The sequence below is a fragment of the Microcaecilia unicolor genome, unplaced genomic scaffold, assembly GCF_901765095.1.
Source record: "Microcaecilia unicolor unplaced genomic scaffold, aMicUni1.1, whole genome shotgun sequence".
Lineage (NCBI taxonomy): Eukaryota > Metazoa > Chordata > Amphibia > Gymnophiona > Siphonopidae > Microcaecilia > Microcaecilia unicolor.
Window position 1 is genome coordinate 1 of NW_021963091.1, and position 19,741 is coordinate 19,741.

At 47.7% G+C, this 19,741-nt stretch overlaps 1 protein-coding gene across 1 annotated transcript in view; it reads left to right on the plus strand.

Moving 5' to 3' along the window:
- Positions 1-2,107: 2,107 nt before the first annotated feature.
- The window catches only part of LOC115458922 (ralBP1-associated Eps domain-containing protein 2-like), a gene marked incomplete at its 5' end in the record, with an annotated part of 42,393 nt that continues 24,759 nt past the window's right edge, over positions 2,108-19,741 (plus strand). Inside the window, 2 exons of the mRNA XM_030188776.1 lie at positions 2,108-2,172; positions 4,206-4,298. Coding sequence (XP_030044636.1) covers positions 2,108-2,172; positions 4,206-4,298 — 158 coding nt within the window. The remainder of the gene's footprint in view (positions 2,173-4,205; positions 4,299-19,741) is intronic.

Consider the following 19,741-nt stretch of genomic DNA (forward strand, 5'->3'; position numbering starts at 1 on the left):
GACCCGAACAGTGTTACCCCATGCTCATCCTGCCTGCATTGCCTCCACAACCTTGATCTCGCCCAAATCTACGAGAACTTCCGTGCCACCTCAATCCAGGAAGAAGTCTTCAATTGGGACACTCCTCCACTTTTGCGGGTCACCCTGGTTTCCGTAAGACTTTTCATTTAATATCTCATATTATTGGTGGCCTCGCATGGCTCAGATATCTTACATTTTGTTTCTACTTGTCCCACTTGCGCCCGGAACAAGTTCCCTCCTGGCAAGACCGTGGGGACTCCTGCAGCCTTTACCAGTTCCGCAACTCCCATGGCAGGAAATATCAATGGATTTTGTTTACGGAACTCCCTGAATCCCAAGGGCACACAGTCTTTGGGTAGTGGTGGACCAATTTTCCCCAGATGGCCCATTTTCCCCATGAAGGCCCTTCTGCTGCCATCCTTGCCACGGCCTTTATCCAACATTTTCCGCTTACATGGTCCAGGGATCATTAGTGATCGGGCTCTCAATTCACTTCAAGGTTCTGGGAGACCCTGTGCTCTACCTCCAAGATTACCACTCACTTTTCGTCTGCCTCCACAGACCAACGGCCTCGTGGAACGGGTCAATCAAACTCTCAAGCTTCCTACGGATGTACACTAACAGTCGACAGGGAGGGGAGAAGGGACCAGGGGGAGGGGGAATGCACCACCTGTAAAAAAGACATTTCAGCACCCCCAATCATTTTGAATAGTGGCTCCCTGTTCCTAGAGTAGTATGTTCTGAAGTAAAGCATTTTTAGAACATGTCAAATTTTTTTTGTTTGGTGTACATTTGTACCCCGCGCTTTCCCACTCATAGCAGGCTCAATGCGGCTTACATGGGCAATGGAGGGTTAAGTGACTTGCCCAGAGTCACAAGGAGCTTCCTGTGCCTGAAGTGGGAATTGAACTCAGTTCCCCAGGACCAGAGTCCACTACCCTAACCACTAGGCCACTCCCCCTCCACGGTTGCTACTAGAAGGCAGGCTTCTGCTTCTGTGAGACTGACATCCTGCACGTGCAGGACGTCAGACTCACAGAACAGAAGCCTGTGCAGCCTAGTGGAATAGCAACATTCCATGTAGAATCTCCAATAGTAGCAACATTCCATGTAGAATCTCCAATAGTATCTATTTTATTTTTGTTACATTTGTACCCTGCGTTTCCCACTCATGGCAGGCTCAATGCGGCTTACATGGGGCAATGGGGGTTAAGTGACTTGCCCAGAGTCACAAGGAGCTGCCTGTGCAATCGACTCAGTTCCTCAGTTCCCCAGGACCAAAGTCCACCACCCTAACCATTAGGCCACTCCTCCACTGTTGCTACTATTTGAGATCTACATGGAATGTTGCTATTCCACTAGCAACATTCCATGTAGAAGTCGGCCCTTGCAGATCAGCAATGTGGCCGCGCAGGCTTCTGCTTCTGTGAGTCTGACGTCCTGCATGTACGTGCAGGACGTCAGACTCACAGAAACAGAAGCCTGCGCAGCCTTCTACATGGAATGTTGCTAGTGGAATAGCAACATTCCATGTAGAATCTCCATAGTAGCAACATTCCATGTAGAATCTCCAATAGTATCTATTTTATTTTTGTTACATTTGTACCCTGCGCTTTCCCACTCATGGCAGGCTCAATGCGGCTTACATGGGGCAATGGAGGGTTAAGTGACTTGCCCAGAGTCACAAGGAGCTGCCTGTGCCTGAAGTGGGAATCCAACTCAGTTCCTCAGTTCCCTAGGACCAAAGTCCACCCCCCTAACCACTAGGCCACTGCCTCATTTGAGGAGGAAGAGGTGTAGTTGCCTGAAACTTGAATCAAAACTGTTTAAATCTTATTCAGGAAATACAAGTACACAACTTCCCCCCTCCCAGGCTGCTGCTATACCCAAAACATGCCCAGCGTCCATATTTTGCACCCCAAAGTAACTTTTAACCTGACAGTAGGAGGTAATGCCAAGTTCAAAGCAGTTGCCGTGTTAAATCTGTGCTTCTCGTCCACTTTCCCCACACTTTGGATGCTGGTTAAGATTTCCTCAGAGTGCACACTAATGCCAGTTAAAGCCTGAATTTCTACTTCTGTTTCAGCTGCTCGGACTGGTTGGTTACCACCTCCACCACCTGCCCTGCCCCCGAGACCTTCTGCATCGCAGGTAGGGAATAAAACGCCAATCTAAATACTGAAATGGAGGAAAAAAACAAAAAAAAAATCAAATTGCAAGTACTCTAGGGGGTATTCCATAAGGGCCGCCCAATTTGGATTCTTAATGCAGAGTGTTGAGCATGAGTTCTATTAACAGCAATTGGATGCTCAGATTCCATTATAGAATAGAGCATAAGATGGCAGTGGGGTAGCCACGAGTGGGCCCGGGTGGGCGGGGCTCCCCCAGTTTCACTTCAGGCCCACCCACTGGCGACACACATTGTTGGTGTAGCTGGCAGGGATCCCTGGACCCCTCCAGCTGAAGAGTCCTTTCTGCCAGGAGTTCCCCGAGCAATCTCAATCCAGCAGCAGTCAGCAGCATTTTTCCAGCTACTGATGCCTGCACTGCCCCCCCCCCCCCCACTTCTTGTGCACGCTCAGTTCAATTGGCACCACTGCACATGCGTGCACGGGGTTGCTGGTTGAGCTGAGCATGTGCGAGGGGGGGGGGCAGTTCCGGTGTTGGCGGCAGGATACACGTTGGTGACTGGCATGGGGATGAGACTTATTTGGCCTCAGGGGACTTGAAAGACTCTTCAGCTGGTGGGGCCCAGAGATCCCCCCAACCAAGGTATTTATCTTTATGGGGGGGGGGGGGAAGAGAGGAAAGTCCACCCAGTCCTCCACTATTTTCCATTATGGCCGAGGACGCCCATCTCTTAACCACGCCCCCGTCCCGCCTTCGCAACGCTACCACCATGCCCCCTGAACTTTGGTCGTCCCCGCGACAGAAAGCAGTTGAGGATGCCCAAAAATTGGCTTTCGATTATGCCGATTTGGCGACCCTGAGAGAAGGACGCCCATCTCCCGATTTGTGTCGAGAAATGGGCGCCCTTCTCTTTCGATTATGCCCCTGTTAGGGTGAAATCTATAATGATGCCTAAAAAAATCGGCACTGAAAAACCCTGCTTAAGCGCTATTCTATAAGTCGCGTCTAAAGTTCATTGCAGTTTATAGAATAACGCTTAAGCGGAGAGGTTGCGCGTAAATTTAGGCACCACCATTTGTAACAATGGAAATGTTAGTATTCTGTAACAGCAATTACAGTCGTAATTACCGATATTTGCACTTAACACACAGTATCCTGGTGCATCATTTTGGCTACCTGTAGAAGAATTTCCCCTATGAGGGTTGCGTACTAAAGGCTAGATTCTATATATCGCGCCTGAAAAAAAATTGGCCGCCGAATGCAAATATGCCTCGGCGTATTCTATAAAGTATGGCTACATTTAGGCATACTTTTTAGAATACACCTAAATTTCCACATGGTTTATAGAATACGCCGAGCGCCAATCCGTACAACTAAAGTTAGTCGCGGGCAGTTACGCCAATTAGGAACAAACACCACTGCCTAAATTAGGCGCGGACTGGGTGTATTCTATAACAACGGGCATAGATTTGAGAAATACCCACATCCCGCCTATTCCATGCCCATGACCACACCCCTGTTGAACTATGTCTTAGAATTTGCACACATCACCATTACAGGATATGCTTAGTCAGTTGTGTGCTTAAATTCTAATTAAAGCCAATTAGTGTAGCTTGTTAATTGGCAATTATCTACACTGATTGGCTTGTTAACGAATTAAGTTGCACATGCAAATCCAGTACACAACCGGATTTGTACGCACAATGTAAGTTGCGCTATATAGAATCCAGGGATAAGCTTATAGAATACTGCTTTGCACCCAACCAGAGCAGAGCGATCTGCTGCTGCCTGCAGCGCTTTCACATGGAGGTGAGAGGCACTGTCAGGTCAGTGCAGGGGAGAGGGAGCGGCGGCGAGGAGGGTAGCTGGAAATCTCGCCCGTTTTAACGGGCTTAACAGCTAGTTATAAAATAAAGAGTCTAGTGTATACAGCACCTTGTACATCCACAACAGTTAACAACGAGCTAATCCCGCTCTGATGATATGAATGCAGCCGGACAAGCAGGTGACCTACAAAATACATATGATTACTTTTCTGTTTTCATGTGCCGCAGGTTTCCCATTACACCACCCCCACAGAGCAGCTCGTCCAACACAAACCGGCCCTCCAGCAGCCCAGCTTTGCAGATTTTGGGATCGAAGAGCAGGTACTGTACTGAGCAAACGCTAAAAAGCTCAAAATCAGTGACTCCCGTTTCTAAGACTGAACTATGAACAACTGTGTCTTGTCCAAAGCAGGCGTGCGTTTATTTAAACTTAAAATATACTGTGTTTCAAATATTAATCAAACGGGAAAACACAAGAAACTAAGAAACGTACAGTTAGAATATGAAGCTTGGGCGTCCTGGCAGGGAATAAAATTACTGCCTCAGCAGAGCCTTTCTGCCAGCCACCACGGAAAGGGCGGGTGAGACAGGTTCACTTTGTTAGAACAAAAAAAAGGTCAAAGGATGTTATCGGGCGGAAGGTATTTCTAAGTTACTTCAGCGTCAATCTTTCCCGCTAAATAGTTCAGCTGTAAATGTGGCATATCAGACTTTGTTTTGGACAAAGGCAGAAACCAGTAAGATAGGGGAACAAAGTGAACTGCTATTACACTAAAGATTAGATTAAACGTGCTTTATGAAAACTGAGCTTCTGGGCTGTGTTATCAGTTCTGCTGCTTCCGGCTTTTACCGTACAGGGCATCCGCCGCTTTCTTTCACAGCAGTTGAAATGCTTTCTGATTTGTTTTCAAAGACATTGAAGTAGAGAGGAGCGATCTAGTGTTTTTGGATATATATCAAGGGACGTGTCATTCTGAAGAATGGGTTCAGGATTCCTCTCGCCGTGTGGTTTTATTTATTTGGATTTCGCTCACACCTTTTTCAGTAGTAGCTCAAGGTGAGTTATATTCAGGCAGGGGCGTAGCCAGACCTCGGCGGGAGGGGGGGCCAGAGCCCGAGGTGGGGGGGCACAGTTTAGCCCACCGCCGACCCCCCTGCCGCCACCCCTCCCCCATCGTCGCTGCTGCCGCCAGGTACCTTTGCTGGTGGGGGTCCCCAACCCCCACCAGCCCAAAGTCTTTTTCAGTGCTGGTCCTCCGGCTTTTCGCTGATCTGTTTCTGTGAGTCCTGACTCCTGACGTCCTGCAGGTCAGGACTCACAGAAAAGATCAGCGAAACGTGCCGGAGACCGGCACTGAAAAGACTTCGGCTGGCGGAGGTTGGGGACCCCTGTTAGCAAAGGTACCTGGCGGGGGAGGGTGGGCAGCGGTGGAAGGGGGGTTGAAATTGGCAGGGGAGGGTCGACAGCGGGTGGGGGGGGGGGGGGGTTGAAAGTAGAGTGGGCCAGGGCTAAATCTGTTGGGGCCCATGCCCCTGTGGCCCACCTAGCTACGCCCCTGTGTTCAGGTACACTAGATATTCCCCTGACCTTGGAGGGCTCACAATCAAGCTCATTTTCAAGCACTTAGCCTCCCAAAGTTCCATAGAAACCTATGGAACTTAGCCTCCCAAAGTGCTTTGAAAATATGCCTCAATGTAACTTTGTACCTGAGGCAGTGGAGCAAGTCACTCTGTTTCCCGGGCCTCAAAACCCAGTTAATAACAAGGAAGTCAGTGTTTATCTGTGCCATGAATTTTGAAGCCTCTAAATTAGACAGTTTCAAATACTGTCCATTTAGGCAATGCCACTGTATATCCACTAGAACTTGAATTGTTCATATTAGGCGATTCAAGTTATACCTGCTGTTTTATGGCTCTCTTGGCCACCTATTTTATATATCACCACTTATATTCGAGGTCTTTGATCATTTTTAAGTTGGGGCCACTTTGACACCAAAAGGGTGAAGGAAGGTGACAAAATCTTTCCATATGAAGCCACAATACAGACCAATAAGCACCAGTGACATTCGTCCCCATCAATCTGTGTCTCTCTCAAATGCCCCCTCTCTTACTTCGGTTTATGCACAGTCTCTCTTTCTCCCCCCCAGGTGCTTCTTCACCCTGCAACAAATTCTTGAAGTGCCTTCCCTACAGATTTGCTTATATCTTTGGTTATATCAAAAATTGATGACTGTAATTCCCTTTACCATGGTCTACCGTGTACCCTACTCAGGAAACTTCAATTAATTCAGCACACCATGTCAATTATGCCTTAACAAGAAAAAGTTCAACCAGGCCCACCCCCCCCCCCCCAAATCTCTGAGTACTGGGTTCCCATTTCTTCTCCCATTGCCTTCAGATCTGTAATCATTACACATCAAGTCATGCACATTGGGTCGTCTGCCTTTCTCTTTAGTTTTCTCTTTCCATATGTTCTCCTCGTACCTTCGCTCCTCCTCGGTCAACCTCTTCTTACAGTGGTTTTGTTTTGCTACATCTGGCTTGATACCACTTGTCACTCCTGCTTCACCGTTGTTACCTCGTCCCTTTAGAGCTCACTCCCAGCCCCCTCCCCCGGGGATGATTATCTTACCAGAAATTTAAAATGGCTCTTAAGATTCGCCTCTTCAAGCAAGCATTTCCCATAACCCAGTGGTTCCCAAACTTTTTCGGTTCACGGCACCCTTAGTGTCCAAGCAATTTTTGGGGGCTCCACCCCCCAACCACCACATAGGTCCTTTCCCTGCAGCCCCCTCCTCTCACTCCAACACACCTCTGCTCCCTGAAAGTTCAGCACACTCTCCATTCCCTGCAGACCCCCTATTCCCAGAAAGTCCAGCACACCCCTGCCTTCTCCAAATCCAGCATCGCTCGTTACCTTACCTTCTGCAGAGCCAGATCACTGCTGCTTCCTTCCCCTTCCCCCTCTGCCACTGCATTTTCAGGCTGTCCGTGATTCACACAGGCATTCCCTCCAGGGCCTTCCCTCTGCTGCATCCTTTCTCTCTGATGCAACTTCCTGTTACGAGGGCCGGACACGGCAGAGGGAAGTCTCCAGAGTGCCGGTGTGAATTGCGGAGGGCTCGAAATGTAAGCTTCAAAGCACTGCTGCGGCGGCGGGGGAAGAAGGAGGATGCGACAGATTCCGGACTAGTGGGAGGTGAAAGCGGGGAGAGAGGGGAGGCCAGGATTTGCCACAGCGCACAGTTGGGAACTGCTGCCATAACTTGATTTATTTTTTAATCTTTCCAAATTTTATACTTCTTGTCACAGCACATCTTGCGGTTGGCCTACACCTGCCTTCTCTTCATCCTCTTCCTATATAATAATTCTCACCTCCAACGTTCGAATGTCCTGGACCGTGCCTCCCTCAGAGGTGGTCTGCTAGGCAGGCACGCACTGACGTCAGTGACGGCTGATACCAAAGCAAGGGAGGAGTACCTACTCCTCTCCCTGTCTGGGCATCAGCTGTCATTGCGCCGCTCCCTGCCACTTCAGAGCAAGTGGCAGGGGAGCGGGGCACACGACCCCCCCCCCCCCTCGCCCACCGAGTTCCACACTCTGCCCTCCCTCCGATTATCAACAACGCAGAGGAACTTGAACACAAAATCACTGAAGAAGCACACCCGGGAAGGCCAGCACAGCACTTCGGCTGACGGGGGTTGGGGTCCCCCGTCAGCACAGGTACTGGACGGCGGCGAGGGACAGTTTTCGCCCGAGAAGGGGGGTCGACAGGGTCGCGGAAGGGGGGGGGGGGTGAAAACGGAGGGGAGGGCAGAGTCTGGAACAGCAAAGGAGGGTGGGGATGGCCTTGCTAGCGCCAGTTTCCTTCCCTTTGAAACGGGCATTTTTTACTAGTAATTCTATAAAAGTCGCCACAAATTGCATAGCACAAAGTTTGGTTCGTGCCCAATTTGCACTCATACGTACGTGAATAGTGTGCCAATAATGGCTTTTAACAAGTAATTATTACTGGCTCTAATTGAAATCATTAACATGTACATGCGTAAATTTAGGACGTGATCCATGCCTACATTTTATGTGTGTCCTGGAAAGGGGGCACAGAAATAGGGGGTCATGGGCATTTCAGGGCAGAGTGTAACATAGTAAATGACGGCAGATAAAGACCTGTATGGTCCATCCGTCTGCCCAACAGATAAACTCATTTTACATGGTATGTGATACTGTTATATTTATACCCTAGTTTGGATTTGTCCTTGCCATTCTCAGGGTACAGACCATAGAAGTCTGCCCAGCACTGTTCTTGTACTAAAAGTTCTGAAGATTCTGGAATCCTAAAGAGTTACAAGATTCCAGAATCCCAATTAGTAGCAACATTCCATGTAGAACCCCAAAGAGTAACATGGTAACATAGTAAATGACAGCAGATAAAGACCTGAACGGTCCATCCAGTCTGCCCAACAAGATAAACTCATTTACATGGTATGTGTTACTTTATATGTATACCAGTTTGATTTGTCCTTGCCTTTCTCAGGGCACAGACCGTAGAAGTCTGCCCAGCACTGTTCCTTTACTAAAAGTTCTGAAGATTCTGGAATCCTAACGAGTTACAAGATTCCGGAATCCCAATTAGTAGCAACATTCCTGTAGAACCCCAAAGAGTAACATAGTAAATGACGGCAGATAAAGACCTGAACAGTCCATCCAGTCTGCCCAACAAGATAAACTCATTTTACATGGTATGTGTTACTTTATATGTATACTCGAGTTTGATTTGTCCTTGCCTTTCTCAGGGCACAGACCGTAGAAGTCTGCCCAACACTGTTCTTGTACTAAAAGTTCTGAAGATTCTGGAATCCTAAAGAGTTACAAGATTCCGGAATCCCAATTAGTAGCAACATTCCATGTAGAAACCCAAAGAGTAACATAGAGGGGCATAATCGAACGGGGACGCCCATCTGTAAGGACGGCCCGGCGAAGGGGCGAGGAAACCCGTATTATCGAAACAAGATGGGTGGCCATCTTTCATTTCGATAATACGGTCGGGGACGCCCAAATCTTGAAATTTAGGTCAACCTTAGAGATGGGCGACCTCGGTTTTCCGCCGATAATGGAAACCGAGGCTGGCCATCTCAAAAACACCAAATCCAAGCCATTTGGTCGTGGGAGGAGCCAGCATTCGTAGTGCACTGATCCCCCCCCGTCACATGCCAGGACACCAACCGGGCACCCTAGGGGGCACATCAGCAATCTCTGTAAAGTTCGTAGGAAATGGGATGTAAATGGTGACATCGTCTGCATATATAAATGGATGAAGGCCAAGTTTTGAAAGAGCTGCAGCCAGGGGAATCAGCATTACACTGAATAGGGTTGGAGAGAGCAGCGAGCCTTGGGCACTCCACAAATCTGGTGCCATGGAGAGGATAACTGTGAGCCAGTCTTCACCTGGTAGGTCCTGGTGGTTAGGGAGCTGGCTAGCCAGGATAAGACATTCCCACTGACGCCAAAGTGATCGAGAAGCCTCAGCAGGATTGAATGGTCTACCATGTCAAAAGCGCTTGATAAGTCAAATTGGAGTAATACAATGCTTCTTCCTATTGCGATTTCTTGTTTGAAGCTTGTAAGGAGTGTAACCAGCACTGTTTTCTGTGCTGTGAAGGGCACGAATGCCAGATTGCGATGCATGAAATATGGAGTACCCGTCCAGATACTCAGTGAGTTACTTATGCTCTCCATAAATTTAACAAATAGCGGTATTGATGCAATAGGGCGATAGTGCCAATCTAACTAACTATCTTTTTTGGCATCTTTTGGACCGGGGTGAGTGGTATGTTCCCATGGGTGTCAGGGAAAAATCCGTTACCTAGCATGAAGTTCAGGTGCTTTGTGAGAATCAGTTATGAAGCAAGCGGGAGCATTTTAACAGATAGTTTGGGCAGGTGTCCAGGTAGCAGAACTTACTGGAAAATCTGTGGATCTCCTGTGTGATGGCATTGACAGTAAGCGTGGAAAAGCGTGACCTATAAGTTGCATTCACTCTGCAGCTCCTCAGTATCTCTCCACTCTCATCTCTCCCTACGTTCCGCCCCGGGAACTCCGTTCACTGGGTAAATCTCTCTATCTGCACCCTTCTCCTCCACCGCTAACCTCCAGACTCCGTTCCTTTTATCTTGCTGCAACCATATGCCTGGAATAGACTTCCTGAACCGATACGTCAAGCTCCATCTCTGGCCGTCTTCAAATCTAAGCTAAAAGCCCACCTTTTTGATGCAGCTTTTAACTCTTAACCCTTATTCACTTGTTCATAACCCTTATTTATCATCCTCCTTTTAATATTCCCTTATCTCTTGTTTGTCCTGTTTGTCCTAATTAGATTGTAAGCTCTGTCAAGCAGACTGTCTCTTCATGTTCAAGTGTACAGCGCTGCGTACATCTAGTAGCGCTTTAGAAATGATAAGTAGTAGTAGTAGGTTAAGTGACTTGCCCAGAGTCACAAGGAGCTGCAGTGGGAATTTAACCCAGTTCCCCAGGATCAAAGTCCGCTGCGTTAACTGCTAGGCTACTCCGTCACTCAGCCACAATGAACTTGTGCTTGCATGGGATAATGTGGGATATAAATGTCAAGAAATAAATGAACCCTCATACAGTTTCCTGGGGAAGTTTTCCTCACATTTAACCCCCCATATTTTACTGTACTGAGGCCACAGACCAGAGACCCCTCCATAACCCAATCTGTCTGCACCTGGAGCGAATTAATGGACAGTTCAGTAGTGTGAAGGCCGGCTCACCCGCCTCCTTTCTGCCTCCACAATCACTTTTGAAATGTTGTACAGCATACCATGAATGCTGGATAACCCTTTCCCTCTTCTGTACTAAACCTTCTCTTCCCCCCCTCTCCCCCCCACCGTTATTGTGCAGCTGTTGCAAACATTTCAGATACCGTTTTATCAATACGTTAAGGCCAGAAAGATTCCTCCTGCTTTTTTTGGGGTTTCCAGCTCAATCCGTACCAGACTCTCCAGCGCCATGAGTCTTCACGTAAACTTAGCAAGATTTTTTTTCCCTCCATGTTTAGTAATAAAAGTTGCTTTATTAGCATGCTTTGACCATCATCCATCTGTCTGTCTGTGACCTGATATCCCCTGCCAGTATCACAAAACAGCTGTTCTTTTGATTTGTGGCATCTAAGAACGGTAGTTTCGGAGTCTGGTATCTTCAGCTTTTGGTGGGATAAATTTAGTGCAGGAAATGTAGAGAGGCAGGCGAGATGCATTCCACCCGACATACCAGAGAGACAGACGCTGGGACCCTGCGCGAGCTGAAAAGTGATGCCACTGCTGTCACAGCAACGGGGACGCTACAGCACTGGATGAGGGGGAAACATCGCTGGGACATGGCCACATGGCAAAATACATTCCGCCAACAAAACAGCAGGACAGACACACACAAGCAGCACTGGGGTACTGAGGTGAAGGGACAGAAAGTGGTAGAAGCAGAACACCACTCTACACGTAGGGAGTAATTTTATTTACCTCCCCCCTCCTTCCTGCCCAGTCAGATATCACAGTGACAGTCCTCGGCTAGATCCCAAGGCTGCAGCTCCCTCCAGATCCAGTATACATGCACTGGTCCCTGCATCTCAAAAAAGATATAGTGGAATTAGAAAAGGTGCAGAGAAGGGCGACTAAAATGATAAAGGGGATGGGACCACTTCCCTATGAGAAAAGGTTGACGCGTCTAGGGCTCTTCGGTTTGGAGGGGGAGATATGATAGAGGTCTATAAAATAATGAGTGAAGCGGAATGGGTAGACGTGAATCGTTTGTTTACTCTTTTGAAAAATATTAGTACTAGGGGGCATGCAATGAAGCTACAAAGTAGTACATTTAATACGAATCGGAGAAAATATTTCTTCACTCGATGTGTAATTAAACTCTGGAATTCATTGCCAGAGAATGTGGTAAAGGCGGTTAGCTTAGCGTGGTTTCAAAAAAGGCCTGGACAGCTTCCTAAAGGAAAAGTCCATAGACTGTTATTAAATTGACTTGGGGAAAATCCACTGCTTATTTCTGGGATAGGCAGCATGAAATGTATTGAACTTTTTTGGGATCTTGCCAGGTATTTGTGATCTGGATTGACCAATGTTGGAAACGGGATGCTGGGCTTGATGGGCCTTTGGTCTGTCCCAGTGTGGCAATACTTATGTACTTGAGATTCTGAATGGAATCTTGCTACTCTTTGGGGTTCTACATGGAACGTTGTTGCACTTTGAAATTCTGCATGGAATCTCGTTATTCTTTAGAATTCTAGAATCTTGCTACGCTTTGGGCTTCTGCCAGGTACTTGTGACCTGGATTGGCCACTGTTGGATGCTGGGCTTGATGGACCTTTGGTCTGTCCCAGTGTGGCAATACTTATGTACTGTGGCAGCACCATCAGTGGTTAGTGCTCACTTGCCTAGGGGATGTGGAGTGGAGTAGCCTAGTGGTTAGTGCAGTGGACTTTGATCCTGGGGAACTGGGTTCGATTCCCACGGCAGCTCCTTGTGACTCTGGGCAAGTCACTTAACCCTCCATTGCCCCTGGTACAAAATAAGTACCTGAATATATGTTAACCACTTTGAATGTAGTTGCAAAATACCACAGAAAGGCGGTATATCCAGTCCCATTTCCTCTTCTCTTCTGCATCTCTGGGGCCCTGGCCAGCACAAAAAGGATAATTTGGAGGGTTTTTTTGTGTTGGGGGGGGGGGGGGGGGGGGAAGGAGTGGTTCTACTTTAGTAGTAAAATGGCCCTCACTACTCTCCAGATTTAATGTACTACTACTACTACTACTAACATTTCTAAAGCGCTACTAGGGTTACGCAGCGCTGTACAATTTAAACATAGAAGGACAGTCCCTGCTCAAAGGAGCTTGCAATCTAAAAGACAAGAGAACAATCTAAAGACAAGTGAACAATCTAGAGGACAAGTGAACAGTTAATCTGATAGGGTGGATAGATTGGGGTATTTTATATTTCTCGAGCGGTTAGGCGCCGAAGGCAGCCTTGAAGAGGTGAGTTTTAAGCAGAGATTTGAAGATGGGTAGGGAGGGGGCATGGCGTATGGGTAAAGGAAGATTGTTCCAGGCATAGGGTGAGGCAAGGCAGAATGAGCGGAGCCTGGAGTTGGCAGTGGTGGAGAAGGGTACTGAAAGAAGGGCTTTGTCCTGTGAGCGGAGGTTACGGGCGGGAACATAGGGAGAGATGAGGGTGGAGAGGTAGTGAGGAGCTGCAGACTGAGTGCATTTGTAGGTAAGGAGGAGGAGCTTGAATTGTATATATCTGATCGGAAGCCAATGAAGTGATTTGAGGAGAGGGGTGTTATGAGTATATCGGTTCTGGCGGAATATAAGACGTGCAGCAGCGTTCTGAACGGATTGAAGGGGGGATAGATGGCTGATTGGGAGGCCGGTGAGGAGCAAGTTGCAGTAATCAAGGCGAGAGGTAATGAGAGCGTGGATGAGAGTTCTGGTGGTGTGCTCAGAGAGGAAAGGGCGAATTTTGCTGATGTTGAAGAGGAAGAAGCGACAGGTCTTGGCAGTCTGTTGGATATGCGCAGAGAAGGAGAGGTCTTTATCCCCCTGAGTTCTTCAATGTCCTTTTCCTTCTCAAGTTCAGTCTTGCTCCTTTGCGTACTTGCTTATCAGTTCCACTAGACATTTGCTTCGCCTTGCTCGTGTTTTCAAAAGGGTTTAGCTCTCCTGAACCCACATTGTGAGGATGCCAGCTTCCAGTAGGGGCTCCTTCAACTCCCACTGGTTTCCTACCCGTCCCACCAATTCCATTTTGATTTCTTGGATTAATACATTTTCCGCCTCCCCCCCCCCCACCCCCACCCCCGGTTAGGTCATTCCGTGATGATTAATGGGTTGATATATTAAATTTTGTTAACATCAGCTGTTTATTTGCAGAAATGTGTGTTGAACCTAAGAGTAGCCATAGTGGGTCAGACCGATGGTCCATGTAGCCCAGTCTCCTGCTTCCAACAGTGGCCAATCCAGGTGACAAGTATCTGGCAGAAACCCAAAGCACTTGTTCCCAAAGAGTTCACCATGTAAAACAGTGTTTCCCCAAGTCCAGTCCTGGAGTATCAGGTTTTCAGGATATCCATAATGAATATGCATAAACTTGATTTGCATACATTGCCTCCATTATTTGCAAATCTTTCATGCATATTCATTGTGGATATCCTGAAAACCTGACTGGCAAGCAGGGCCCTCGAGAGACTGAGCCAGGCCTCTCCCCCTGGACTGCAAAAATTGTGTGTGTGTGTGGGGGGGCACATTTTGCCCCACCTCCCTGCCCCCCATCGCAACTCCACATACCTTGGCTGGCGGGGGGGTCCTCAAGCCCTGCCAGCAGAAGGCCTTCCTCCAGGGCTGTTCTCCGCCACATTGCCTGCCCTGCAGCTGCTTTTCCCCTCATGTTGCACATGCGGTGGAGAACAGCGCTGGAGGAAGGCTTCTGCTGGCGGGGATTGGGGACCCCGCCAGCCAAACCAGAGGCCCCTAATGGGGGCCCGGTGTCGGAGTTTTCTCTCTCCTGCTCCTGTCAGGACATGATCACCCGGGTCCCATCAGGAGCAGGAGAGAGACAGACCCCAGCACCAGGCCCTCGATGGAGGCCGGGCCCGGAGGAATCTTGCCCCTCCTGCCCTCCCCCCCCTCGGCAGCCTTGCTGACAAGGGATAGATACTCCAGGACCAGACTTGGGGAAACACTGATCTAAAGAAACCAGAGCAACCTCTAGGAATGACAAAGAAATAACTGCAGTTCTGATGTTAATTAAACCGATAGCAAACATACTTTTATCTTGCAAAACAGATGCTGTTGATGAGATGCAAATGAAGCACATATTAGTGAAGTAGGCATGTTTAATGCAGACAGTAATGCATAAACTTGACTGGATAAAAGTTTTGCGCTAATGCGTCTGTGTCATTGTTTGTTTCAGTAGCAGGTAATGAGCTACTTTTCCTATGCTGACCTTCATTAATTACTCATTAGCATAGATTTTTTTATTGACAGTAATGTAAGGTAATTTCTGCATGTTTATTTATAATATATTTATACATTTGTACCCCGCGCTTTCCCACTCAAAGCAGGTTCAATGCGGCTTACGTAGTAATTGGGATGACAAAGTATTGGTGGAGAGAAATAAGTTGAGTATTATCGGAGTAATAAAAGAAATAGGAATGAAGAAATACAGGGATGAGGGGAGTAGGAGAAGTACGAGCAAGGGTAAGTGAGCGATTGGAGGGGTAGATGAGGGATTAGCTCTGTTGACCTGTTTTAAGGCTTGTAATACCTTCAACACTGTGTAGGACCTTGTCCCTTAACCTCTGGAATCTATAAGGCAGGGGAGTAGCCAGACCTCGACGGGAGGGGGGGGCAGAGCCCAAGATGGGGGGGCAAATTTTGGCCCGCCTCCCCACTGCCGCCCTCCTACCACCACTTCCGACCCCCCCCCCAAGGCCGCTATCGCCTCCCCGCCGCTACTCCCCCCACTGCCACTGCGAAGGTAGCTTGGCTGGCGGGGGTCCCCACCCCCCACCAGCTAAAGCATTTGCCCCGCGCTGGTCTCACATTGCCTGGCACCCTGTCCTGTTTTCAGTCGCTGTGCACGCTCGTTTTAATATAACACGTAATAAAATGTAACGTAATATAATATATCATTTATATTCCGCTAACTCCCTTAAATGGATTGAAGCAGATTACAAAACAGTAACTGTTTCCAAAAAAACCCTAAAAGATTACATTAAATACCTTTTAAACAGAAATGTCTTTTCAGGGCCCAGATCGTAAAAGTCTGCCCAGCATTGCACATACCCCTCAAGTCCAGGAGTTGCTGTCGAAGCCCACTCCAGCCTGTCTAGCCATAATCAGGGCACAGGCCATAGACACTGGCCTTATTTCCCAGTTACTGGAGTTACTGTCTAAGCAGCGTGGCATTTGGAGTGGAGGTTAGTGGAGCAGGTTGTAGACTTGGAGAACTGGGTTCAATTCCCACTGCTGCCTGATGGTTGGCAGTAGGTTGAGATCATGGGGAACCAGGTTCAATTCCCTCTGCAGCTCCATGTGACCTTGGGCAAGTCACCTAACCCTAGGGTTACCATATATCCGGATTTACCCGGACGGGTTTTGCCAATCTACCTGTTTGTCCGGATTTCTGGACAAACGGGCAGGCTGGGGGGCCTGCCAGCCTGCCCGTTCGTCCAGAAATCCAACAAACGGGCAGATTGCTAGCCTCCCCTCCCCTTAGTTACTACTGCCCTGGTGGTCTAGTGATCTCTTCCGCCTTCGGGGGGGGGGGGGGGGGTGGCGGGGGGTGTGGTGGGGGAGGAACATGTCTCCTCCTTTTTGGGGGACACAATATGGTAACCCTACCTAACCCTCCATTGCCCCAGGTACAGTAGTACAATGTACTATTTAGGTTGTGAGCTCTCTAGGGACAGACCCGGTACCTGTAGAATGAAACTGTAAACCACTTAGGTCTAAGCAGTATGTAAGTACTGAAATGAATTGTTTGATATTGACCAAAAGTTATTATCATGTGAAAGCTATTGAATAACCTGCATGAAGTGAATTGCTGTTATCATTCCAGTTACACAAAAACCCCTCCAGAAGCCCACCAGTGCAATCTGGTTTTGCTGTTTGCAGTCTAAGCAGAGACACTAGACTGAACCAGCCTCCTGTTTTAAAGGGTCCCTTTCCAAAATAGGCTGAGGCACACTGTCTGGGTGGTGAGTGGGAAACCATCATGGCTGAGGCTTGCTCTGTTGTTACCCCTTCTGTGAAGACCTGGAGAAGAGAGGGGGAGAGGGGAGAACACGTAAGAATTAACAATTATTATTACAACACAGAGACCTCAAAAGAAGAGACCCCGGAAGGGCCAGAGGCTCATGTACAGCACCTTAAAAATCTGTCAGTATCCTGGCTTCCCATAGACCGGTACAGATAGGCTCACTTTTGTCTTTTGACTCCTAAAGGTAAAAAGTCAGTTGATGCGGAATTTTGTTTGCACCTGTTGATCTAGAGACTTGTATTCTAATGTTCTAGAGCAGGGGTTCTCAGCCCATGGGACACACCCAGCCAATCAGGTTTTCAGGATACCCACAATGAATATGCATGAGATTGTATGCAAGTCTGTCTCATGCATATTTATTGTGGATATCTTGAAAACCAGTCTGGCTTCCTGAGGACTGGGTTGAGAACCTCTGCTGTAGACACCAACCAACATGTCCTCCTGTGCTACAAGGAGGTGGGGACATGGGGGTTTCAAATTCAAACAACCCCCCCCCCCCCCCCCCCCCGGGCCCACTCTCATCTAAGGTCTCTCTGGGTTCTGTAGTGTTGTTTAGCTAACTAAGGCCACTAGGTGGCACTTTAAGGACACTCTGGATATTAAATTGCCTGAATGATAGTCGGGCACTCGACCTAGTCTGGAACTGATCATTCCGGTTAGCCTTTTCCAGTGTAGTTTTGAAATCCACCTTCAACTGTGAAATTTAATAAGCGCATTCAGATTGTATTCTCTCTTCTAGGCAATACTGCCAGGTGGCAGGGGCAGAAATGTATCACTTCTACCAGGCCTTTAGCTGCAGTTTGACATTCGTTGCAAGCCAATGCTTCTAAAGTATAAAACAAAAAGATTTTCGAGAGTAATGTAGTCAAAGCCATTTGTTATGCAAGAATTTTGTTTTGCACACTCAACGTTCAGAGTGTATCAGTGCTTTTTAGAACTCCTTACATTTTCTTCTCACAAATAAACCCTCATCTTCTCTATGAGGTGTCAGGTGCTGTGTCCATTGCACTTCTTCAAAGAGACAACACTTGCTTTCCAGTGCCATCACGCTTGTCTAGGGGACATGCTCGGGTTGGGTCAGGGAGTTCTCAGGCATCACGTCATCACCTTACTCTAGAGAGGATTGTAGAGAAAGCTTTTAAAAGGCTGGAAGCGGTGCAAAGAAAAGCTACAAAAATGGTATGGGATTTGCGTTGCAAACCGTACGAGGAGAGACTTGCCGACCTGAACATGTATACCTTGGAGGAAAGGAGAAACAAGTGTGACATGATACAGACGTTCAAATATTTGAAATGTATTAATCCGTAAACAAACCTTTTCTGGAGGTGGGAAGGTGGTAGAACTAGAGGACATGAATTGAGGTTGAAGGGGGGCAGATTCGGGAGTAATGTCAGGAAGTGTTCAGTACTGGTCTCCGTATCTCAAAAAAGATATAGTAGAATTGGAAAAGGTACAGCGAAGGGCGACGAAAATGATAGTGGGGATGGGACGACTTTCCTATGAAGAGAGGCTGAGAAGGCTAGGGCTTTTCAGCTTGGAGAAGAGACGGCTGAGGGGAGATATGATAGAAGTGTATAAAATAATGAGTGGAATGGATCGGGTGGATGTGAAGCGACTGTTCACGCTATCCAAAAATACTAGGACTAGAGGGCATGAGTTGAAGCTACAGTGTGGTAAATTTAAAACGAATCGGAGAAAATGTTTCTTCACCCAACGTGTAATTAGACTCTGGAATTCGTTGCCGGAGAACGTGGTACGGGCGGTTAGCTTGACGGAGTTTAAAAGGGGTTAGATAGATTCCTAAAGGACAAGTCCATAGACCGCTATTAAATGGACTTGGAAAAATTCCGCATTTTTAGGTATAACTTGTCTGGAATGTTTTTACGTTTGGGGAGCGTGCCAGGTGCCCTTGACCTGGATTGGCCACTGTCGGTGACAGGATGCTGGGCTAGATGGACCTTTGGTCTTTCCCAGTATGGCACTACTTATGTACTTATGTAAGTATTTTTTCATAGAGAGGGTGGTGGATACGTGGAATGCCCTCCCGCGGAAGGTGGTGGAGATGAAAACGGTAATGGAATTCAAACGTGCGTGGGATAAACACAAAGGAATCCTGTTTAGAAGGAATGGATCCACGGAAACTTAGCGGAGATTGGAGGGCGACGCCGGTAATTGGGAAATAAAACAGGAGCTGGGCAGACTTCTACGGTCTACGCCCTGATCATGACTGAATAGATAGGGATGGGCTGGAGTGTACATTTTAAGGGGCTTCGATGATAGCTTCAGAACTTTTAGTACAAGAACAGTGCTGGGCAGACTTCTACGGTCTGTGCCCTGAGAATGGCAAGGACAAATCAAACTCGAGTATAAAGTATCACATACCATGTAAATGAGTTTATCTTGTTGGGCAGACTGGATGGACCGTACAGGTCTTTATCGGCCATCATTTACTATGTTAAGGTAACCACAGAATGCAATAGGACAGAAATAATGGCTATTTCAAAAGTTATGTATATTTTTGTACATTTAAGTGGACTTACATGGCAACCACAGTATTTAATAATAGTGTGGGACACTGGGAGGGGAATTCTGAAAAGGTTGCTAAAATGTAGGTGCTACGATGCTGTTTTACTCCCATATTCATGGAGGCAGGGGTGCAGTGTTTTGTATATTTAATATGAGTGTTATTTGAATTTATTGCATTGTCGGTGTAATAGATAGCACTGTGTACTGGGGCTCCCCCCCCCCCCATATAATTTGCAGTATCCTGTGATTGACTCCTTGTGAGCTCTCCCTATTGACTCATAGTTCCAAGCTAGGGTCAGCCCTTTCTCTCTACACCTGCGGGCTGTGTGAGAGAGCCCAGTCTTCCTTACATGCCTTTGTGATCAGGAGCTGTTGTAGGGGGGTTGATCTCTCCTTAAT